Source organism: Kryptolebias marmoratus, linkage group LG20 (assembly GCF_001649575.2).
Source record: "Kryptolebias marmoratus isolate JLee-2015 linkage group LG20, ASM164957v2, whole genome shotgun sequence".
Classification (NCBI taxonomy): domain Eukaryota; kingdom Metazoa; phylum Chordata; class Actinopteri; order Cyprinodontiformes; family Rivulidae; genus Kryptolebias; species Kryptolebias marmoratus.
The window spans coordinates 6,852,601-6,869,851 of NC_051449.1; the positions used below are offsets into that span (position 1 = coordinate 6,852,601).

The following is a 17,251-nucleotide window of genomic DNA, read 5'->3' on the forward strand; positions in this document are numbered from 1 at the left end:
AAAATTAAACGAAATAAACATTTGAAATATATGAGTTTGTATGTAATGTATGAATATAATATACAAGTTTCACTTTTTAAATGGAATTACTGAAATCAATCTACTTTTTCATGATATTCTAATTTTATGACCAGCACCTGTATGAGCTGTGTGGGATGTTTCATGTGATTTAGAAGAGCTGGTTTAGTAAGTTCAGTCTTTTCAAAATCAAGACAACCTGTTTTTACTGATTAGCTGTTACAAAATGGAAGAAAATCCACAAATGAGAAAAGTCACAAATGTAACATTAACCACAAGGTGACAAAAATCAATTAACAACGATATACAAAACCTGACCAAAGGAACAATATCCTGGAAACAAGCAGCTGACCTGAGTTTCTCCTGTTGAGTAGCCGAGTTCTGCCTCAGAGATAAGGAGGTTGCAAATATTAAAGTTTAAGAAAAATGTCCTGCTGGAAACCTCCTGGCAGCGATAAGAAGAAAAGTATGTGAACAAGTGATTCATTAAATGTTTTAAAAATTGGTGCAGTTAATTCAAGAAATGTATTTATAGTTTGTAAAAAGACAAAACATATTTCAATTCGTGAACCTTTTCTGGTTGACAACATCTCTATACACAATGTTGTACAGCAAAAAATCAAGTGTCTTCCAATTATTTTTTTTTTATTTTTTATTTCTGTAACTTGTTCTTCAGAAACTTCCAAAACACACTGAACTTTCTTGGTTTTCTTTTCTGGGACACAACAATTCTGACAAACACGCACACACACACACTGCTCTATAGAAGAATCTGGTCTAACTTCCACACAGATGGATTCTTCCCCAGTCTTGTCTGGAGATGCTGCTGTGACCATAAACAGGAGCTTTAATTTCTTCTATAGCAGAGAACATAACACAAAATCCTACCTGCTAATTTCCTTTGAGTCACAGGGAGCTGGTGCCTATCTCCATGGTCCCTGTAAGAGAGGCGGGGGACACCCTGGACAGGTTTTAGGTCCATCACAGAGACTCATAGGGACAAACGAGACAAACAACCGTTCATGCTCTTAGTCACACCAAGTGATCATTTAGCGATGTCAGTTTACAGACATGTTTTTGGTCTGTGGGAGACAACAAAACTAAAACACGTATGTGCCTATAGATATGCAGGATCTAGATGTGGCTCATGCTATTGATTATCTTCAGTAACCAAAAAAACAAAAAGAACTACCTGTGGTGAGGATGACACTGTTTCATTCTTCATCAGCTTGAGTTTTTCCGCTCACACCACTTTGAAATGTTGGCAGATTGATTCATATAAGTGTCATTCTTTTGATAATTTGTATGAGACTGAAGATGTTCTTCAACTGTGGAACCACCATGATGTGCAGGTACAGAAGAAACCTGAGCTCAGGTGTAAGATTTCAGTGACCTCATGGGAGGTGATAAAATAAGGGTTGGGGTAAATTCACAGGTAAAAAAAAAATTATTAGTTATTTTTTTGGTCTACTTTTTATCTGAATGATTAGCTGATGTAGAAAATAGACAAAAAGAACAGAAAAGTGACAAATATAACATTGTTCACAAAATGAAATATAAACCGAGCAACAACTGTTTCACATGTATATCTTCATTTATAAATGTCTGTCCTCAAAACTGCAACAAAATAGGAGGCCAAAGTGAAGTGGTGTCTTATTCAAATGTAATTTACTGACAAAGAAACCAAAAGATTGTAAAATCAGATGAACAAAACAACGAACAATGAAAACTAAAGAAGGAGCAGGAAACACATTTTCTGAGATTATTAAAAACCACCATCAGTATTAAAAACCTTAAATAATTGGCAACAAACAGCGATAAGCTGCTAACTAAACACATTATCCCAACAAGTTAAATCAATAAATTTAAACTCCACAGTGACAAAGAAACAAAGAAGTGAATTCCTTCACGTAAAGTAAATCAGATTCATGACTTACACAACATGTTCCTGTCAAACCATCACATAAAGATCCCAGATATGTGGACGTGTAATTGCTGGAATTTTAAAAACATTTTTGGGTAGGTTCACTTCATTTACTTGTGCCAACAAAACTGAACAAGAAAAACATGAAATGTTGCGATTGTCACAAAAAAAGTGATTAAATTCTGGTTGTGATCCGAATCATGATCTAGATCCTCCAATTTCTTAATGACCCTATGGGCTATGGACCCTATGGTGAAGGTTTGCGTTCTCTGAGTCCTTCTAGTTTCTTTTGTGTAACTTGTTCTTCAGAAACGTCCCACGCACATTTTCGTTTCTGGTACACAACAGTTCTGAGAAACACACACACACGCAAACACGCACACACACGCACACACACACACACACTGCTCTATAGAAGAATCTGGTCTAACTTCCACACAGATGGATTCTTCCCCAGTCTTGTCTGGAGATGCTGCTGTGATCATAAACAGGAGCTTTAATTTCTTTTAAAGCAGAGAACATAATCTTACCTGCTAATTTCCTTTGAGTCACAGGGAGCTGGTGCCTATCTCCATTGTCCCTGTAAGAGCGGTGGGGGACACCCTGGACAGGTTTTAGGTCCATCACAAAGACTCATAGGGACAAACAAGACAAACAACCGTTCATACTCTCAGTCACACCAAGTGATCATTTTGCATCGTTTGTTTACAGGCATTTTATAATTTTTACCTCCATCGAGGAGGTTATGTTTTCTATAGTGACTTTTTGTCTTTGTGCAAGATTAATCAAAAAAGATGTGAACAGATTTTCAAAATAAAAAGTTTCAGGAAACGTCAAACATGGTTCAATGAGCAAGTGAATAAATTTTGGTAGTGATGCGGCCAAAGTTCAAGGTCAAAGGTCACTGTCAGAAATGACTCCCTTGTTACAAACTTGTCTCTGCTCCTACATGCGCTGCAAAAATTCACCTTTAAAAGAAAATATATTAAAAAGTACAAAAATAGGGTGTATATTATATAAAATAAGAAAAAGTATCTGCAAACAGAACAAGAAAATGAAGCTTTTCAAGGTTTGTGTTCTCTAAATCTTCCTAATTTTCTTTGTGCAACTTGTTCTTAAGAAACCTCCCACGCACATTTTCTTTTCTGGTACATAACAGTTCTGACAAACATCCACCCACACACACACACACACACACTCTCACACACACACACACACTGCTCTGTAGAAGAATCTGGTCTAACTCCCACTCAGGTGGATTTTTCCCCAGTCTTGTCTGGAGATGCTGGTGACCATAAACAGGAGCTTTAATTTAAACTTTGTTCAATTGTTGTTTGACTATTATGTACATTAAACCTTCTCCAGTTTTTCTTATATTTTACATTAAAAGACATTAAAAACACATTTCTAATGACCTCATGGTATGATATTATCTGTTTAAAGGCACCTCTGAACCACATCAAAGCCGTTACAGTCTGTTAGCAGCACCCAGGTGTGTGAACTGGTAAACCTGTTTCTTCACTGAGTTTTATGTAAATTATTTGTCTTTAGAGGCGGGGACATAGCTTCCAGTCCCTATATATACTGAGACATTGGACATGTCATACACCTGTACTGATCAACACATCTCACCAGCCTCACTGGGAGCGTTCAAGTTTTCTGTAGACACCTGGAAAGAAGAAGAACATGGATGGATGGATGTCGACACTTCATCCTGATCTTCTGATAAAGGTAATGTTACATTTTCTTTACTAATCACAAGCTGTTATTAGCTGAAAGTATTTTTAATTTGTCATATGTGTAGTTAATTTAATGATATATTTTTGTGGCTCATGTAGTCCTGATTTGCTCTAATTAGGTGCCTCTTTATTTAAAACAAGTAAAATAAAAAGGTTAAGCAACACTTTCTAGATCATGAACAAAGGTGATTCATGGTGGAAAGTAGGTGAAGAACCCAAACACAGAACATGGAGACAGAGGGCAGGCAGGTAATGAAAACACAAATAACTTTAATTAGAGATGTTCTGCTTGAAGCTGACAGCTCCACACAGTATCAGTCTTTTAAAGCAGAAGTGTCGCATAGAGATGGTTAGAGTCCTCGCTTCAACATGGAAATAATCACAGGACCCCCCACATGAGGCTGCATTTCGTCCCACACATATTGGCAATATGTCCCGCCAGTTTTAAATTCAGGGCAGGGAAATTAAACTTTCACAAAGGGCCTCAATCCTTTTCTAAGTGAAGGTACCAAAGGGTGTGAAAGGGCAACAAGAAAGAAGAGAAACAGATGGGAGCTTAACTCAGCTGAAATTATATTTCTTTTTAATAAAAAACAATCTTATCTATTCATTATTGTTATGCAACAAGCATAAAGCAGGCAGACGCAGCACTAATAGTATGTATTCAGTTGGTGTAATGGATATGTGCTGCTGTAGATTCTCAGTCATCCAGGACATGGCATATCCAAAAAAGGTTAAAAACCAAAACAGCTGAAGACATTTTGCTTTTTAACCTTTTTTTGGATTTGTAATGGATATAGAAATGTGTTTATGTCTGAGACAACAGATTTCCAATCCTCAATACTATTTTATCTGTGATTTTTTTTTAAAACAAATCATAGTGAAATTAAACTATTTGCTTCATTATGATATAGACATTTTACTTTTATGCCATTTAGTTTAAACTAAAAGTAATTAAACAACTAGAAGCACTCAAAGAGCGCAAACCTCCCCAAGGCCACAGTGTGATTAAAAAATAGTACGATCCCAATCATAATCTGCATCATCACCAGATGTAATCCATTGTTTTTTGTGACAACCCCAACATTTCCTGAAGATTTCATCCAAATCTGTTCATTAGTTTTTATGTGATCTTTGCTAACAGACAAACAAACAAACTAATGCACACAACCAGAAACAGAACATCCTTGGTGGAGGAAACAAAAGGGTCACATGTACGGGGCAGAGACAAATTTTTAATAAAGAGGTTACCTGTGAACTTGACCTTTGACCCCATGAGCCTCGAAATCAACAGGCATCATGTTTGATCCATGAGGTGTAACCAAGTATTTTTTATGAATGTCTTTAAAAAGAAATATTCTCAAAAATCTGAAGATGCACACAGAACCTTTCTTGTTACACATAACGGTGTCTTACTGTTTCATGACACCTCACTATTTCTTGCAATTGCATTGTTAAGGTTTGCCAGCAGATGACGCCATACTTAGTTTTACCAAATTTTGTGAAACACTGAACCAATTCGACATGCTTCGGTTTCTTCAACATGACTAAAAAGGTTCACGTGGTTCAAAGTTGCTGCAAATCTGGATGAAGGAAGTCTGGATCAGGTGGATGACTGAGGCCCCCTGGTGGACAGGTGGAGAACTACAGAGTATGATAGACTGAAATGAGAACGACAATCATTAGAGTATTTATTGTTAAAGCTCCTGCCTGTAGAGGGATTTTAAGCACATAGATAATGTTTATATTTATTCACACTTCATAAAGAATTGTCAGATTTCTATGGTTAAAAAGTCATCAGTGACTTTGTGTCTTCATGCCACCTTAAAGTCAGTCAAAGCAGCTACAGTCGAGATAAATTAGGTCTGGTTTGTAGGACCTGGGAAGTTGTGTTTTGAATTTAAAGATCTCAGGAAAGTTTTCCAAACGTCCTGACCTCGTACCAGTTCCTCTCTACAAACCATGGTGGGTTGTCTGGAGAAGACATTGAGTTAAAGTTATCAGATCTGGGTTTATTTTACAGAAATTGATATTGTGTTGCTTTTGGAGTTGTTTTAGACAATATGCTTTCAAATTAAAGTATTGCCACTTTGTCAGCTGTTCCCTTACAGAGCTAAACTGCCATCCAGTGGAACAAATTTGTAATCATGTATAAAATATTATTCAGAGAATCACTTGTAAAGTGAAATCTCAGCTGACGTAAAATGATTGCAGGATTTTTGTTTTTTTACTCCAAAATCAAGTTTTCTTGTTTGATTAGTTATTCATAAATATTTTTTTATGTGTGTTTATTTTAAGGAAATTCTATAATTTTTCTACAATATCGTTCTTTGTGTTTCAGATTGTTAGAGACTGAAGGAAAGTCAGCTTTTGGCAAAAAGCTTGGAATCCTAACTTCAGGTATTTATTCACTTGAAATGATATAAAGTCTTCTTTAATAACAATTTAACTTATTTTAAATTATTTTTTATTATGTAGTTTTTGGCAATTTTTCATAATCACAATAGTTGTTCTTGTCTTTTTTAAGGACTGCACAAATGTGCAACCAAAATGTTTTTGCTCAATGGTTTATTGTGTTGAAAAATTCCACCAATCCATTTTCTGTACCTTTTTAATTCTTTATATGTTGATGATGAGGGGCTAGTTCATATCCTAGTAGAGACCATGGTAAGAGGTGGGGGACACCTTGAACTGATTACCAGTTCTTACAGGACCAACACAAAGACACATTCCTGCACACACACTTCAGGACATCTTACACTGGCACCAGAGTGAACTCCAGCTCTCACCCACTGACTGCTGGGATAGGCACCGGCCTCCCACCACAACACTAATAAGGTGCAGAGAATGAGTGAGAATGATTTCAGATGGAAATTAAAGAAAAAAATACTCAAAATAGCTGACATACATACATGACAAGCATTATTGTTTATTTTAATTTAATCATCTATGGTGATTCTTAGAAAACAGATCTTTCAGGCATAAATCTGGCATCAGAAAAATAAAAAGTTAAATTATTGAATTAGTTTACAGATGCCATCCACATTTTAAAACAAATAAACAAAACAAGACAAATATGACAGATTTAAATAGAAATATGATTGCATGACATAAAAAGACAGACATGGGTTGGGAAATCCTTTTCCATCAGTTCTGTTTGGATTTTCAGTCGATTTCCACTGAGTCTCTGTATGTTTTGTTAAATCGTGCTCAAGGATTTGCTGATGGATTCATTATTTAATCTGTAATGTTTGTTAAAAAAACATGCCTTTAAACATTACACAGGTTAGAAAGTGGGACAGATTCTTCCTTCAAAGATCAACGGGTCCTAAAGAAACTTGTTAATTTACAAAGTTCACTACAAATCAAAAGCAGACATGCAGAGAAGAACAACTAATACTGGAATCAGCTGACTGTGAGATAAAACAAGCTTATTCACCACAAATCTATCATATGTGTTTATAAACTATCTTTGAAAAAAAAAAACATTTTATTTAAACACCCCTGTTAGTTTCACAGCAGGTGTTGTGCTGACTTTGACTTTCTCATTTTGCCATTTTGTGCACATTATTAAACTAAATGTTTGTTTGTTTTTAGGGAAACACAGGTTGCACTTAAAAATCTTCACTTAACTCCTACATAAGCCAAGAAGAATGGGGAACGTACCCTCAGAGTGTCACATGGGGGACAGGCTGAAATGCGTCATTTGTAAAAATGTCCTGTCTCCGTGCACAACCTTTAATAATTTATACCAAGGTACCGTTCGTGGTCAGTTTGTGTATGTGTTCAATGGAGGTCAATACTACAGACCAGTTGGTCAACATATGATGTACAAGTGTGACTATTGCTTTAATAAGCAAATTGATGATCAAGAGAGAGAGAAACAAAAACGGGAGGGAAAAAAAATAAAAGAGGAGGAGGAGAAAAAAAAAGAGCAGGAGAAAAAAAGAGAAGAGGAGAAGAAAAAAAAAAGAGAAGAGTTGAATAAAAAACTGCAAAAATCACATCAACGAGCCAAAGAGCAGCACAAGAAACAACAGGAAAACAAAGTATCAGAAGAACAGAAATCCAAGCAAAAAGTTCTGATTGGACATTTGAATGAGTTTCAGGCTGATGAATCAGGCAGTGGCAGTGATGAGTTTCTGGAAATCCTCTCTCAGAAATGTGATATGGAAGTTTCAGATGTCAGTCTGACTGAGCTTACAGCCGATCAGCTGAAGAAGATCCTTTCATCTCTGGACAAACTTCTGTTCGATGAATGGATTAGTGCTCCCCCGTCCCTCAGCACCCTGCAGCACACTCAGGTGTACATCACAGAGCTGTGTGCCCTGTCTCTGGACATATCAGAAGAACTCTCTCTACAAAAGATCTCCAATCATCTGCAGTCCTTAATTGAGTCCATCAGCCAGTCAGCATGTAATGTTTCAGAGAGTTTCCTGTTGACTCAAGCCCTGTATCTTACCCTGATGCACTTTTTCACAGACAGTGACAGCTCTGATACTGATGCACTTGTTATAGCCAAACAGTGGGCTGAAAAGGAGCTCTCTATCAAGCAGCTTTTCTCAACTAAATTTCTGAGCATCCTCACATCATCACTGAATACTACAGTGGAAAGAAACTCTACATTCATATTGAAAATGGAAATCGAGTGTGTGAAGCTTCTCCTATCCACACTCACACATTTACATAGCAAGGAAACCCACTTTGAATCAACTGAGATGATCCTTAAACTTGTACAAAGAAACCAATGGACCCCAATGGAAGCAGTAAATCTGCTCAAAGCACTGTCACTGAAATGTTCAAAGGATGATTTAATAACTAAAGTCTTAACATTGGTACAGGTTTATGATATATCCCCAAAATGGACAGATGACTCTGGACGCTCTCTAACCCAGATTCTTAACTTTGATCATTTTGAGAGTTTTTATCAGGATTTCCAAAAGATTCTCAGAAAGAAAGATGAGAACAGTCTAGCTGTAACTCTGGCAGAATGCAAAAAGTCTCAAAGGTTGGATGATTCTGAAACTGATCAAATAAAAAACATCATCACTGGTGTATTGAAATATTCAGAAAATCCACCAAAAGAGGCAACATTTATGAAAGATTCCCTGAAAAGTGGAACCCTAAATGCAGACGACAAACAAAACTGTCTCTCTCATCTCTGCAAAGCAGTTTTTGACACAAAAGGCTGGTGGCCCACAGTGAAGCACATGCTGCAGTGGGGTGTGCTGGTGACTGGGAAGACTGGAATACCACAGCTGGTTGTTGGGGAAGAACACCCATGTGCCATAGCCATGTTTGCAGCCACACAGTTCTACATGGGAAACAAAGTGGACATTATGCTGAGTTCTGCCAATGAGGCAGAGGAGCAAACTAAGAATTGGTCCGACTTCTACCAGACCTTTGGCATTTCTGTCAGCACAAACATGAAGAAACAAACATTCAAGGATGTCTATGAGGCTGACGTTGTGTATGGTACACTTGAAAACTTTGTGTCAGATTACTTCCAGTATGGCAAAGAGGTGATGGAAGCCGGCAGTTCTCAACTTATTCGAGGATTTATCATCGATATGAAAAGTCTCAAGACTTTTCATAATCTGAATCTGTCAAGGCTGAAAGACAATGAATCCCTGGCATTTTCTGCAGAAGTCCTGCAAAATCTTATGAGTAAAGTCCACAATGAAGCCATGGAAATCAAACACAAGTTTATGAAGGCTCTTTTTCAGGTGCTTCAAAGTAACATGAGAAAGGACACAAGCCCTGAAAGTAAAATAATAAACATCCTTAAAAAAAATACTGGGAAAGAGCTGCTTCCTGATGAGATCTTCATTCTGACCTTTCTTGAGAATCTCCTCCTTGTGGTTACTAAAGAAAGTAAACCTCAGGAAAACAAGACACATCCTGCTGCTAAGTGGTGCTTGGAGAGTTTATTTGTCTCTTTAGAGCATTTAAAAACATCAAATGAACAAACTAAAGAGATCTTTCAGACAGTTTCAAATCTTGGAGTACAAACACTTTGGTCACCAGAGGAGATCTTGAACCTCCTCGGAGCATTAACTGACCACCATCATGATAAAGGCTGCGTTTCCATCATGAAGATTTTACATCTGATGGAAACATATCAGGTTTCCTCCAAGTGGACGGATGAGAACAACCAGTCTCTCATAAAGCTCTTAGAGTTATTTACAACTGAGAATCTGATTGAACATTTGCAAAAGAGCCTTGGAGATGACAAAGAAAAAAGCATTGACACTCTTTTTGATGAAATATGCCAGATGAAAAACATTGATGAACAAACATTGAATAAATCATACACTGTAGTAACTCATGTGACAGACATGATCAAAACTGGTGAAATTAAAAATCACAAAGATGTCCAACGAGCAAAGACTCTCAGCCACAGCATGGAAACAGAGGACCTTCAGGAGATCCTGGCAGTCTTATGTAATGCTGTTCACATGCACAAAGCTGAAGAGAAGTGGTGGCCCAGAACCACTCAGCTCATCAGCTGGTGCCTCTTGGCCTTGTCTGACACTGGCAAGCTCCTGGAGATGGGAACCGGAGAGGGAAAGTCTTGTGTCATAGCAATGTTTGCAGTGCTCCGTATTCTCAGGGGGGAAAAAGTTGATGTAGTGTCTAGCTCTTCTGTTTTATGTCAAAGAGATGCAAAAGAATGGGAAAAGTTTTACAAATACTTTGGCATTACAGTGGACACAAACACAAATAAAACTGATGACAACAGTCGAAAAGAGTGCTACCAGAAGGACATTGTCTATGGAACTATTGAAGCCTTCGCCGCTGATCACCTTCGCCAGATATTTGAGATGAAAGATGTGAGGCCTGATCGCAACTTTCAGTGCATCGTAATCGACGAAGTGGATTCCCTGCTGCTGGATCAGGGAGTTCAGCTGACCTACCTGTCCAGTCCCATGGTGTCCATGTACCACCTGAACACTATTCTGGCAATGATCTGGGGCTACATTGGACAGTTTGGCTTCCTGTCTTCAGGATATCAGACATTTGTACAGGGTCCTCCTGCTTCTTTCTTCAAGGCAATCTTTGATTCAATCAATACAGAAGAAACTGAAATCAATGATCCAATGGACATTTTACGGATTGCTGAAGAGACCAACACTGTACCACCTGGCTTTGCAGAAGACATCTGCAATAGTACAATGGATGAAATTCCAAAAAAACTGAAAATTGTCAGTCAAGATGCTATGGTTGATTTCTTTCAAGAAATGGAGAACTATGTTCCCTATGGTTTTACTGTGTACACTTTAAATGACAAGGGACTGCTTTGTCTCAGAAAGCTCAGTCCATACAACAAACACAACATTCCCGAGCTAAAGTTTCTGGTCTTGGAGGAGGGATGGTGTTGTGCTCTTTATGACTCAGAGGAAATTCTGATCAAGCCTGTTGCAGAGTTAATCTTAAACAAGATTCAGTACACCCCATGCACAGACAATGATAAAGACAAAATCAGCTTTCCTGGATTCTTAAAAAACCTGATTGAAAAGAAAATGTCTGTGTGGGTGGAGAATGCCTTTTTGGCAAAGCAGCTGAGGAAAGGAAGGGACTACGTTGTAGAAAACAACAGCATCTGTCCAGTCGACTTCAGATCTACTGGTATTGTTGAACTGAATAAGAAATGGGGTGATGGTCTGCAGCAGTTTGTTGAGATCAAACACCAAATAAAACTGAGCACAATTTCAACAGTGACAAACTATGTTTCTAACATTGCCTTTTTTCAAAAGTACCAAGGGAAGATATATGGAACCACAGGAACACTTGGCAGTGACAGAGACATTGCGTTTTTACAGAACATATATTCAAATCTGTCTGCTTGCAGAATGCCAACATTTAACAGGAAAAAGTTATTTGAAGTCAAAGGAACGCTGACAAAATCCTCTGAAGAGTGGAAATCTGAAATAAAACAAGTGGTTATGGCTCAGATTTCCCCGAATTCCTACAGAGATGGGAGAGCAGCCCTGGTGATCTGTGAAACTATCAACAAAGCTAAAGAGCTCTATCAAGAACTGACAAGAACTAAAGAGCTCTATGAAGAACTGAAAAGCAGCATCCCAGGTGAAATCATCCTCTACTGTCGAAGTGACAAAGACAGCTTGAGCAAAATAGAGAAGAAACTTCTTCCTGGAGATGTCATTGTTGCCACAAACCTTGCTGGACGTGGCACCGACATCAAAGTGTCCGACCAGGTGAACCATAATGGAGGACTATTTGTGATCCTCTCTTTCCTCTCTGAAAACACAAGAGTGGAACTCCAGGCTTTTGGTCGAACGGCACGTAAAGGTAAACCTGGATCTGCTCAGATCATTATGTCCACTGAACACTTGCAGCAGGATTTCAGGACAGTGACGTCTCTGGAGGAAGCAAAGAGCACAAGGGACAGACTTGCTGCAGAAAAGATAAATTACATGATGAATGATGTCACTGAGATGAATCTGCGGGAGGACTTGTTTTCAGAGTACTGTAAAACTCTTCAAGATATTTATAAGCATGCAGACGGAGATGATAGAAGAGCTGTTGTTGCCATCATGAATGAGTTCTGGGGAATCTGGCTGCAAACTAAATCAGAGGATATTGATCAGCTGAAAAGAAAAGAGTTGCAAAAAAGTTTGGAAGATGAACTGTCAAGAGCAAAAAGTGAGTGTCGGAGTCAGGAGTCACCAACTTCTAGCATTTACCACTACATCAAGTTTGGAAATATTGCACTGGAGGACAAAAAGTGGGAAGTTGCTGCTAGGCTGTTTGAAAAAGCCATACATCAGGACGAAAGTTGGGCAGCCATAGCTTTTTACAGCCATGCTTACTGCACTATAAAGCAGCGCAAGGCAGATTACCTCACTAACGCCAAAGAAGAGTTAAAGAAGGCACAGGAATTCCTTAAGTATCTCAGTGAAGAATGCATGGTCTGTTTGCAGTTTGTAAAAATGGCCGCAGTAGACTCAGAAAACACTGCCCCAACCAGCCTTGAAAAACAGTTCACAGCAAAGTGCAACACCTACAGGTTCTTTGATGAAAACATCGCTCAGGCCATCGAAAAGCTTGATGAAATCATAGGAAGGGAGAAGAAAGCATTGGCTAAAGAGTCAATAGTTTTCTCCTTGGTGTCAAATACTGATGAAGATCTCCAAGCAGAAGCCTATGAACTCTACAACAGAGGTTTGAAATATGTGTTTGCTGTAGAAGTAGAGCCCAGTTACTGGGAGGCAGTAGCGGTGATCCTTATTGGAACTGTACAGATTATTGCTGGAGTTCTTCTCACTGTATTTACGGCTGGGACACTGGCCCAAGTGGGAATAGGACTGATCGCTGAAGGAATTTCAGACTGGATCTCTGGCATAGAAGGCCTAGTGACAGGAGAGTTCAGCTGGGAATCCTGGGCAATAGAAAAAGCCATTTCAATTGGTGTGTCACTCATTTCCTGTGGAATTGGAAAGGTGATTGCAAAGGGCGTCAAAGTTTCCAAAACGGCACTAAAACTTTCAGGCAAAAAAATGAAAGCATTGCCAAAGTTTTTTTCCAAGCAGACCAAAAACAGTTTAAGTGTTGTTACAAAGACAAACATGAAGAACGCAGTAAAATCTGCAGGTAAAAAAATAGTGGAGGAAATAACCATCTACGGACTTGGGAAGGCAGAAGAGGAAATGCTGGAATGCATATTAAATGGCATCAAAAAGGAGGTGACTAATAAAATCTTAGCCAATGTGACATCCAACTTGGATAAAGAGCCCTTAGCTACATCAGTGGACTCTATTATACTGTCAGACCTTGAAAATAAAGAGCAGCTCCGTGATCTCCTGGAAGACAAGGACAACAAGACTGAACTGCTGGACATTTTCAAACAGTTAAGCAAATCTGCTGTCCAACCCTTCTATGCAGATCTTAGCTGGCAGAACAAACTCAACTCATCCCTCATTAGTGTGATTGACAGCGCTACAGCAGAGGCCAAAGGAAAAGTGCGTGCAATTCTGATAGCCATCCAAACTACCCACCATGCTGCACTGGCAGGATATGCTATTGCTGCAGTCGCCACCCTCTCCGGCAGGTTCTTCTCAAACCTTCAGGAACAACTGAATTCACATAAAAAAGACAAAGAATTTTCAGAAAAAGTGAAGCCCGATGATCTATCTTCATCAGACACTGAAATGTTGAAAGTTTTTAAGCAAGATTTAGCCAAAGCCATTAGTGAAATACTGGCTGATGCTTCAGTAGAAGTCTTTCACCAGAAGTTCTCCGGTCACATTGTTTCTCGTGTCCAAGACAAAGTAAATGGTGCCATCAGCAAACATGTCAGAAGTGGGTTAAAAAGTGACAGAACAGAAGAAAAACTCAGAGCTGGACAGAACAACACATACATTGTACACATGCCAGTAAATCCAAACTCCAAACTTGCAGTAAATGCTGCTAAACACTCAAGGTCACATGCTGAGAAGATCAAGAATCCAAAGACTGCAGGCACCATTCTTGATATCAGAGTCCTGTCAGAGACCACAGGCACTAAAGTTGTCATTCTTACAGAGAATAAACATGGCAAACTCACCAAAATGCAGGAAGTGAACCCAAGTACTAAATCTGCCAACCAAACTGTGACACTGATATATAGACCAAAGAGCACCAAACACCCTAATGCCTACTACGATGTGCGCATCAATGATCAGATTGTCAGTCTAGAGCACAAAGGGAGGAGCTGCCTGTTTCATGCGTTGGCCAGAGGAATGAAACCAAAAGCCAGTGATAATGACATTGCTTTGGAAGCAGACCGGCTCCGATCTTTGGAGTCCGAGATTCTTTTGAAACACCCAGGCCAATGGGAGTCTTTCATCAAGCGCAAAGAGTGGACTGATACAATCAGAGGAGGAGACTGGTACATGGCAGTGGGAGATGGACTACAAAATATAAAAGCAAGTAAAATGACACTTAAGACAGATGGTGGACAAATGGACCAATCCAAAAAATGGCAAAAACATGCTCCTCAAAATCCAGAGATTGCACAAATCATAAATACAGACAAACAACCACCAATCAGTTTTATATTGGAAGCTAGAAAACTGAACCAGAAGAGCAAACTAGCACAAGCCATGCTTGAAGTGGGGAAAAACTCATCTGCAGTGGATACCAGTGTGACTGCATCTCATGAACTTCAAACTGCTTCTGTGCCTTTAGAACCACATAATGAGTTTCCAAGTAAAGACTTCAGAACACTAATGGCTACCACAATAAGCAAAGATGACGTTGTGGGAATGTTCAAACTCACCACCCTTGGTGCAATGGTGAAATGTCATCAGAGTAGCAGCAAGACATTCAAGACCTCTCAGAACAACCAGAAGAGTTCAACTAGGTTCACCATTTTTGACAAGAGTTTTCAGGAGCACTCTATGAAGATGGTACAGGACTGGTTCAACCTGCTTCAAGGCAAGAGTGTTATGACCAACACAGATCTCACAACCATCACTGAATGGATCAACAACCAGGGCTACAGAGACCAACATGATGCACTCACAGTCTCCAGCTTCATGGAATGAAAAGGTAACATACCATTTAATATCTTATGTTATTATTTCTGTTTAGAATAAAAATGTAGTTTTATGAAAAAAAAGGCATGTAGCTTTACTTTTAGATGTTCATCTGATTTGGTGGCTTTGTCTGTTCCTACAGTGACTTCTGGAGAAATGTAATCATCAGAGAAGAAGAATGAAAACAAGACAGACTCCAGCTACTTTGCAGAATAGAGACTTCTCAAGATATGTATCTTTAACAAGCAAATGTTTAAAATCTATGTATATTGGGTGGGGATTAATACAAAACATTATGTGCTATCTTTATATCTTAGCTCCTTAGTAAAAAACAAGATTATTTCCAATTTGATTGGACGAGTATATAGATTAATCTAACAACAATTTGAATTCCATAATAAAAATCAAAAGCTAGACTGAATGTGTTATTGGAAGAATATTTTCATTGTTCTGTTATTGGCCATGTGATTCTGTCAGTGTGAGTGGTAATGAGCTCCATTTAAATGTGTTAAATCACTGTTTGCTTTCTATGGTGTTCCTGGAAATTGGATTAAAATCACCGTGATGTTTGCCTTGAATTTATAATTAGTTCATTTAAATAAATCTTAATGATTTCTGCTGAAGTGTAAAACATTAACTGTTCGGGACAAATTGTGGTAGATTTCATAGAGAATACTTTGGATTAAAGTTATGACATAATTTTCAGTTTTCTTTAGAAACAGATATTGTTTTGTTTTCTTAGAGGTGGATTAAATTCAGATTAGAATATTATCACTTTGTCTGCTGTTCTCTTACAGAACTTTACTGCCATTCAGTGGAAAGGATTTCTAATCAGTTTTTAAAAATCCTGAATTGATATCTACTTTAATTGTTTACAAGATTTTTAGCTTATTACTTTGAAATTTGGGTTTCGATGTTTGAGTTAACCAAGTTAGGGTGTCAGGTTATTAATTAGCTGTTTTTGTTTTAATCAGGTATAAAAAATAATATTCTAATGTGTTTTAAAGATTAAGTTCTTTCATTTATATTTGTTTTGTGTGTGTGTGTTGGGAGGGTTATCTTTTCTTTGGTTAGTTCTGATTTCTTATGCATGTTTTTTTTTTCTGTGGAGTTTCATTTATTTTTCTTTCATTATTTTAATATGTTGAAACTATAACTATTGATCAACATTTTGGCAGGATTTTTAATGAAACAAGCTTCAATCATTCACTTGATCTGAGTAGATTTTTTCTTTGTTTTGGGTGATTACTGTTTAATGACATCTGTTCTGTGTTATAGATGTCCAGATAAATAAATAAATATCCTCAATATTACATCAAGTTCTTATCATTTTCATCATTGTGTGACAGAAACTGAAAGCAATAAAGTGCACAATCTGCAGTTTTTATTATATTTTACACTTACTGAGCAATCTAATTGAATACTGTTTCAAACTAAAACATTTTTATTTCTGTATTTGGAAGTCGGGATTTTTAAAAGGAGATTGAGAGATTAAACAAGAAATTTCTGGTAAGATGAAGTGAATCAGTCTGACAACAAAAAACTGAGAGAAAATTTTAAAATTAATACATAAAACAACTCTTGATTTAGCAGAACAAATGAAGATATCTTCCCAACCAAAGAGGAACATATTAATAAGAGAAAATTTCAGAAGGTCTGGCCACATTTATAGGAGTTTGACTTTCAGTCATAGATTTAAAAAGCAATATTTGTCACAGTTTTTGGTGTTTTGTTCTTTGTTTGATGTTCGTTGTAGTTTTTGTTTCGCTTTAGCTGTCTTTTTGGTTTCTGTGTTAATGTCTTGTCACTATTCACCTCCCCAGTGTTTTTCCAGTCCTGTTTGCCACACCCACCTCACCTGCTCCCCGTCTTGTCTACACAGCAAATCCAGGAGGCCCAGATTAACAGTCAGATTTGATTTCAACACTTTTAAAGTGTCTATATGGGTCCACACCAGAAAGTGTTAATTTAACTCTTTTTGGAGAGTTGGTACCTTAACTCTTATAAAGTGTCAAATATCAAATCTGCTG

General features: G+C 37.9%; 1 protein-coding gene across 1 annotated transcript; it reads left to right on the forward strand.

The window, feature by feature from the left end:
• Positions 1-7,626: 7,626 nt before the first annotated feature.
• Positions 7,627-16,536, forward strand: LOC108232903. Its single transcript, XM_017411016.3, has 2 exons — positions 7,627-15,234; positions 15,364-16,536. Exon 1 carries the CDS (start codon positions 7,851-7,853, stop codon positions 15,228-15,230), a length of 7,380 nt encoding a protein of 2,459 aa, XP_017266505.2. The 5' UTR covers positions 7,627-7,850; the 3' UTR covers positions 15,231-15,234; positions 15,364-16,536.
• The last annotated feature ends 715 nt before the right edge of the window (positions 16,537-17,251 follow it).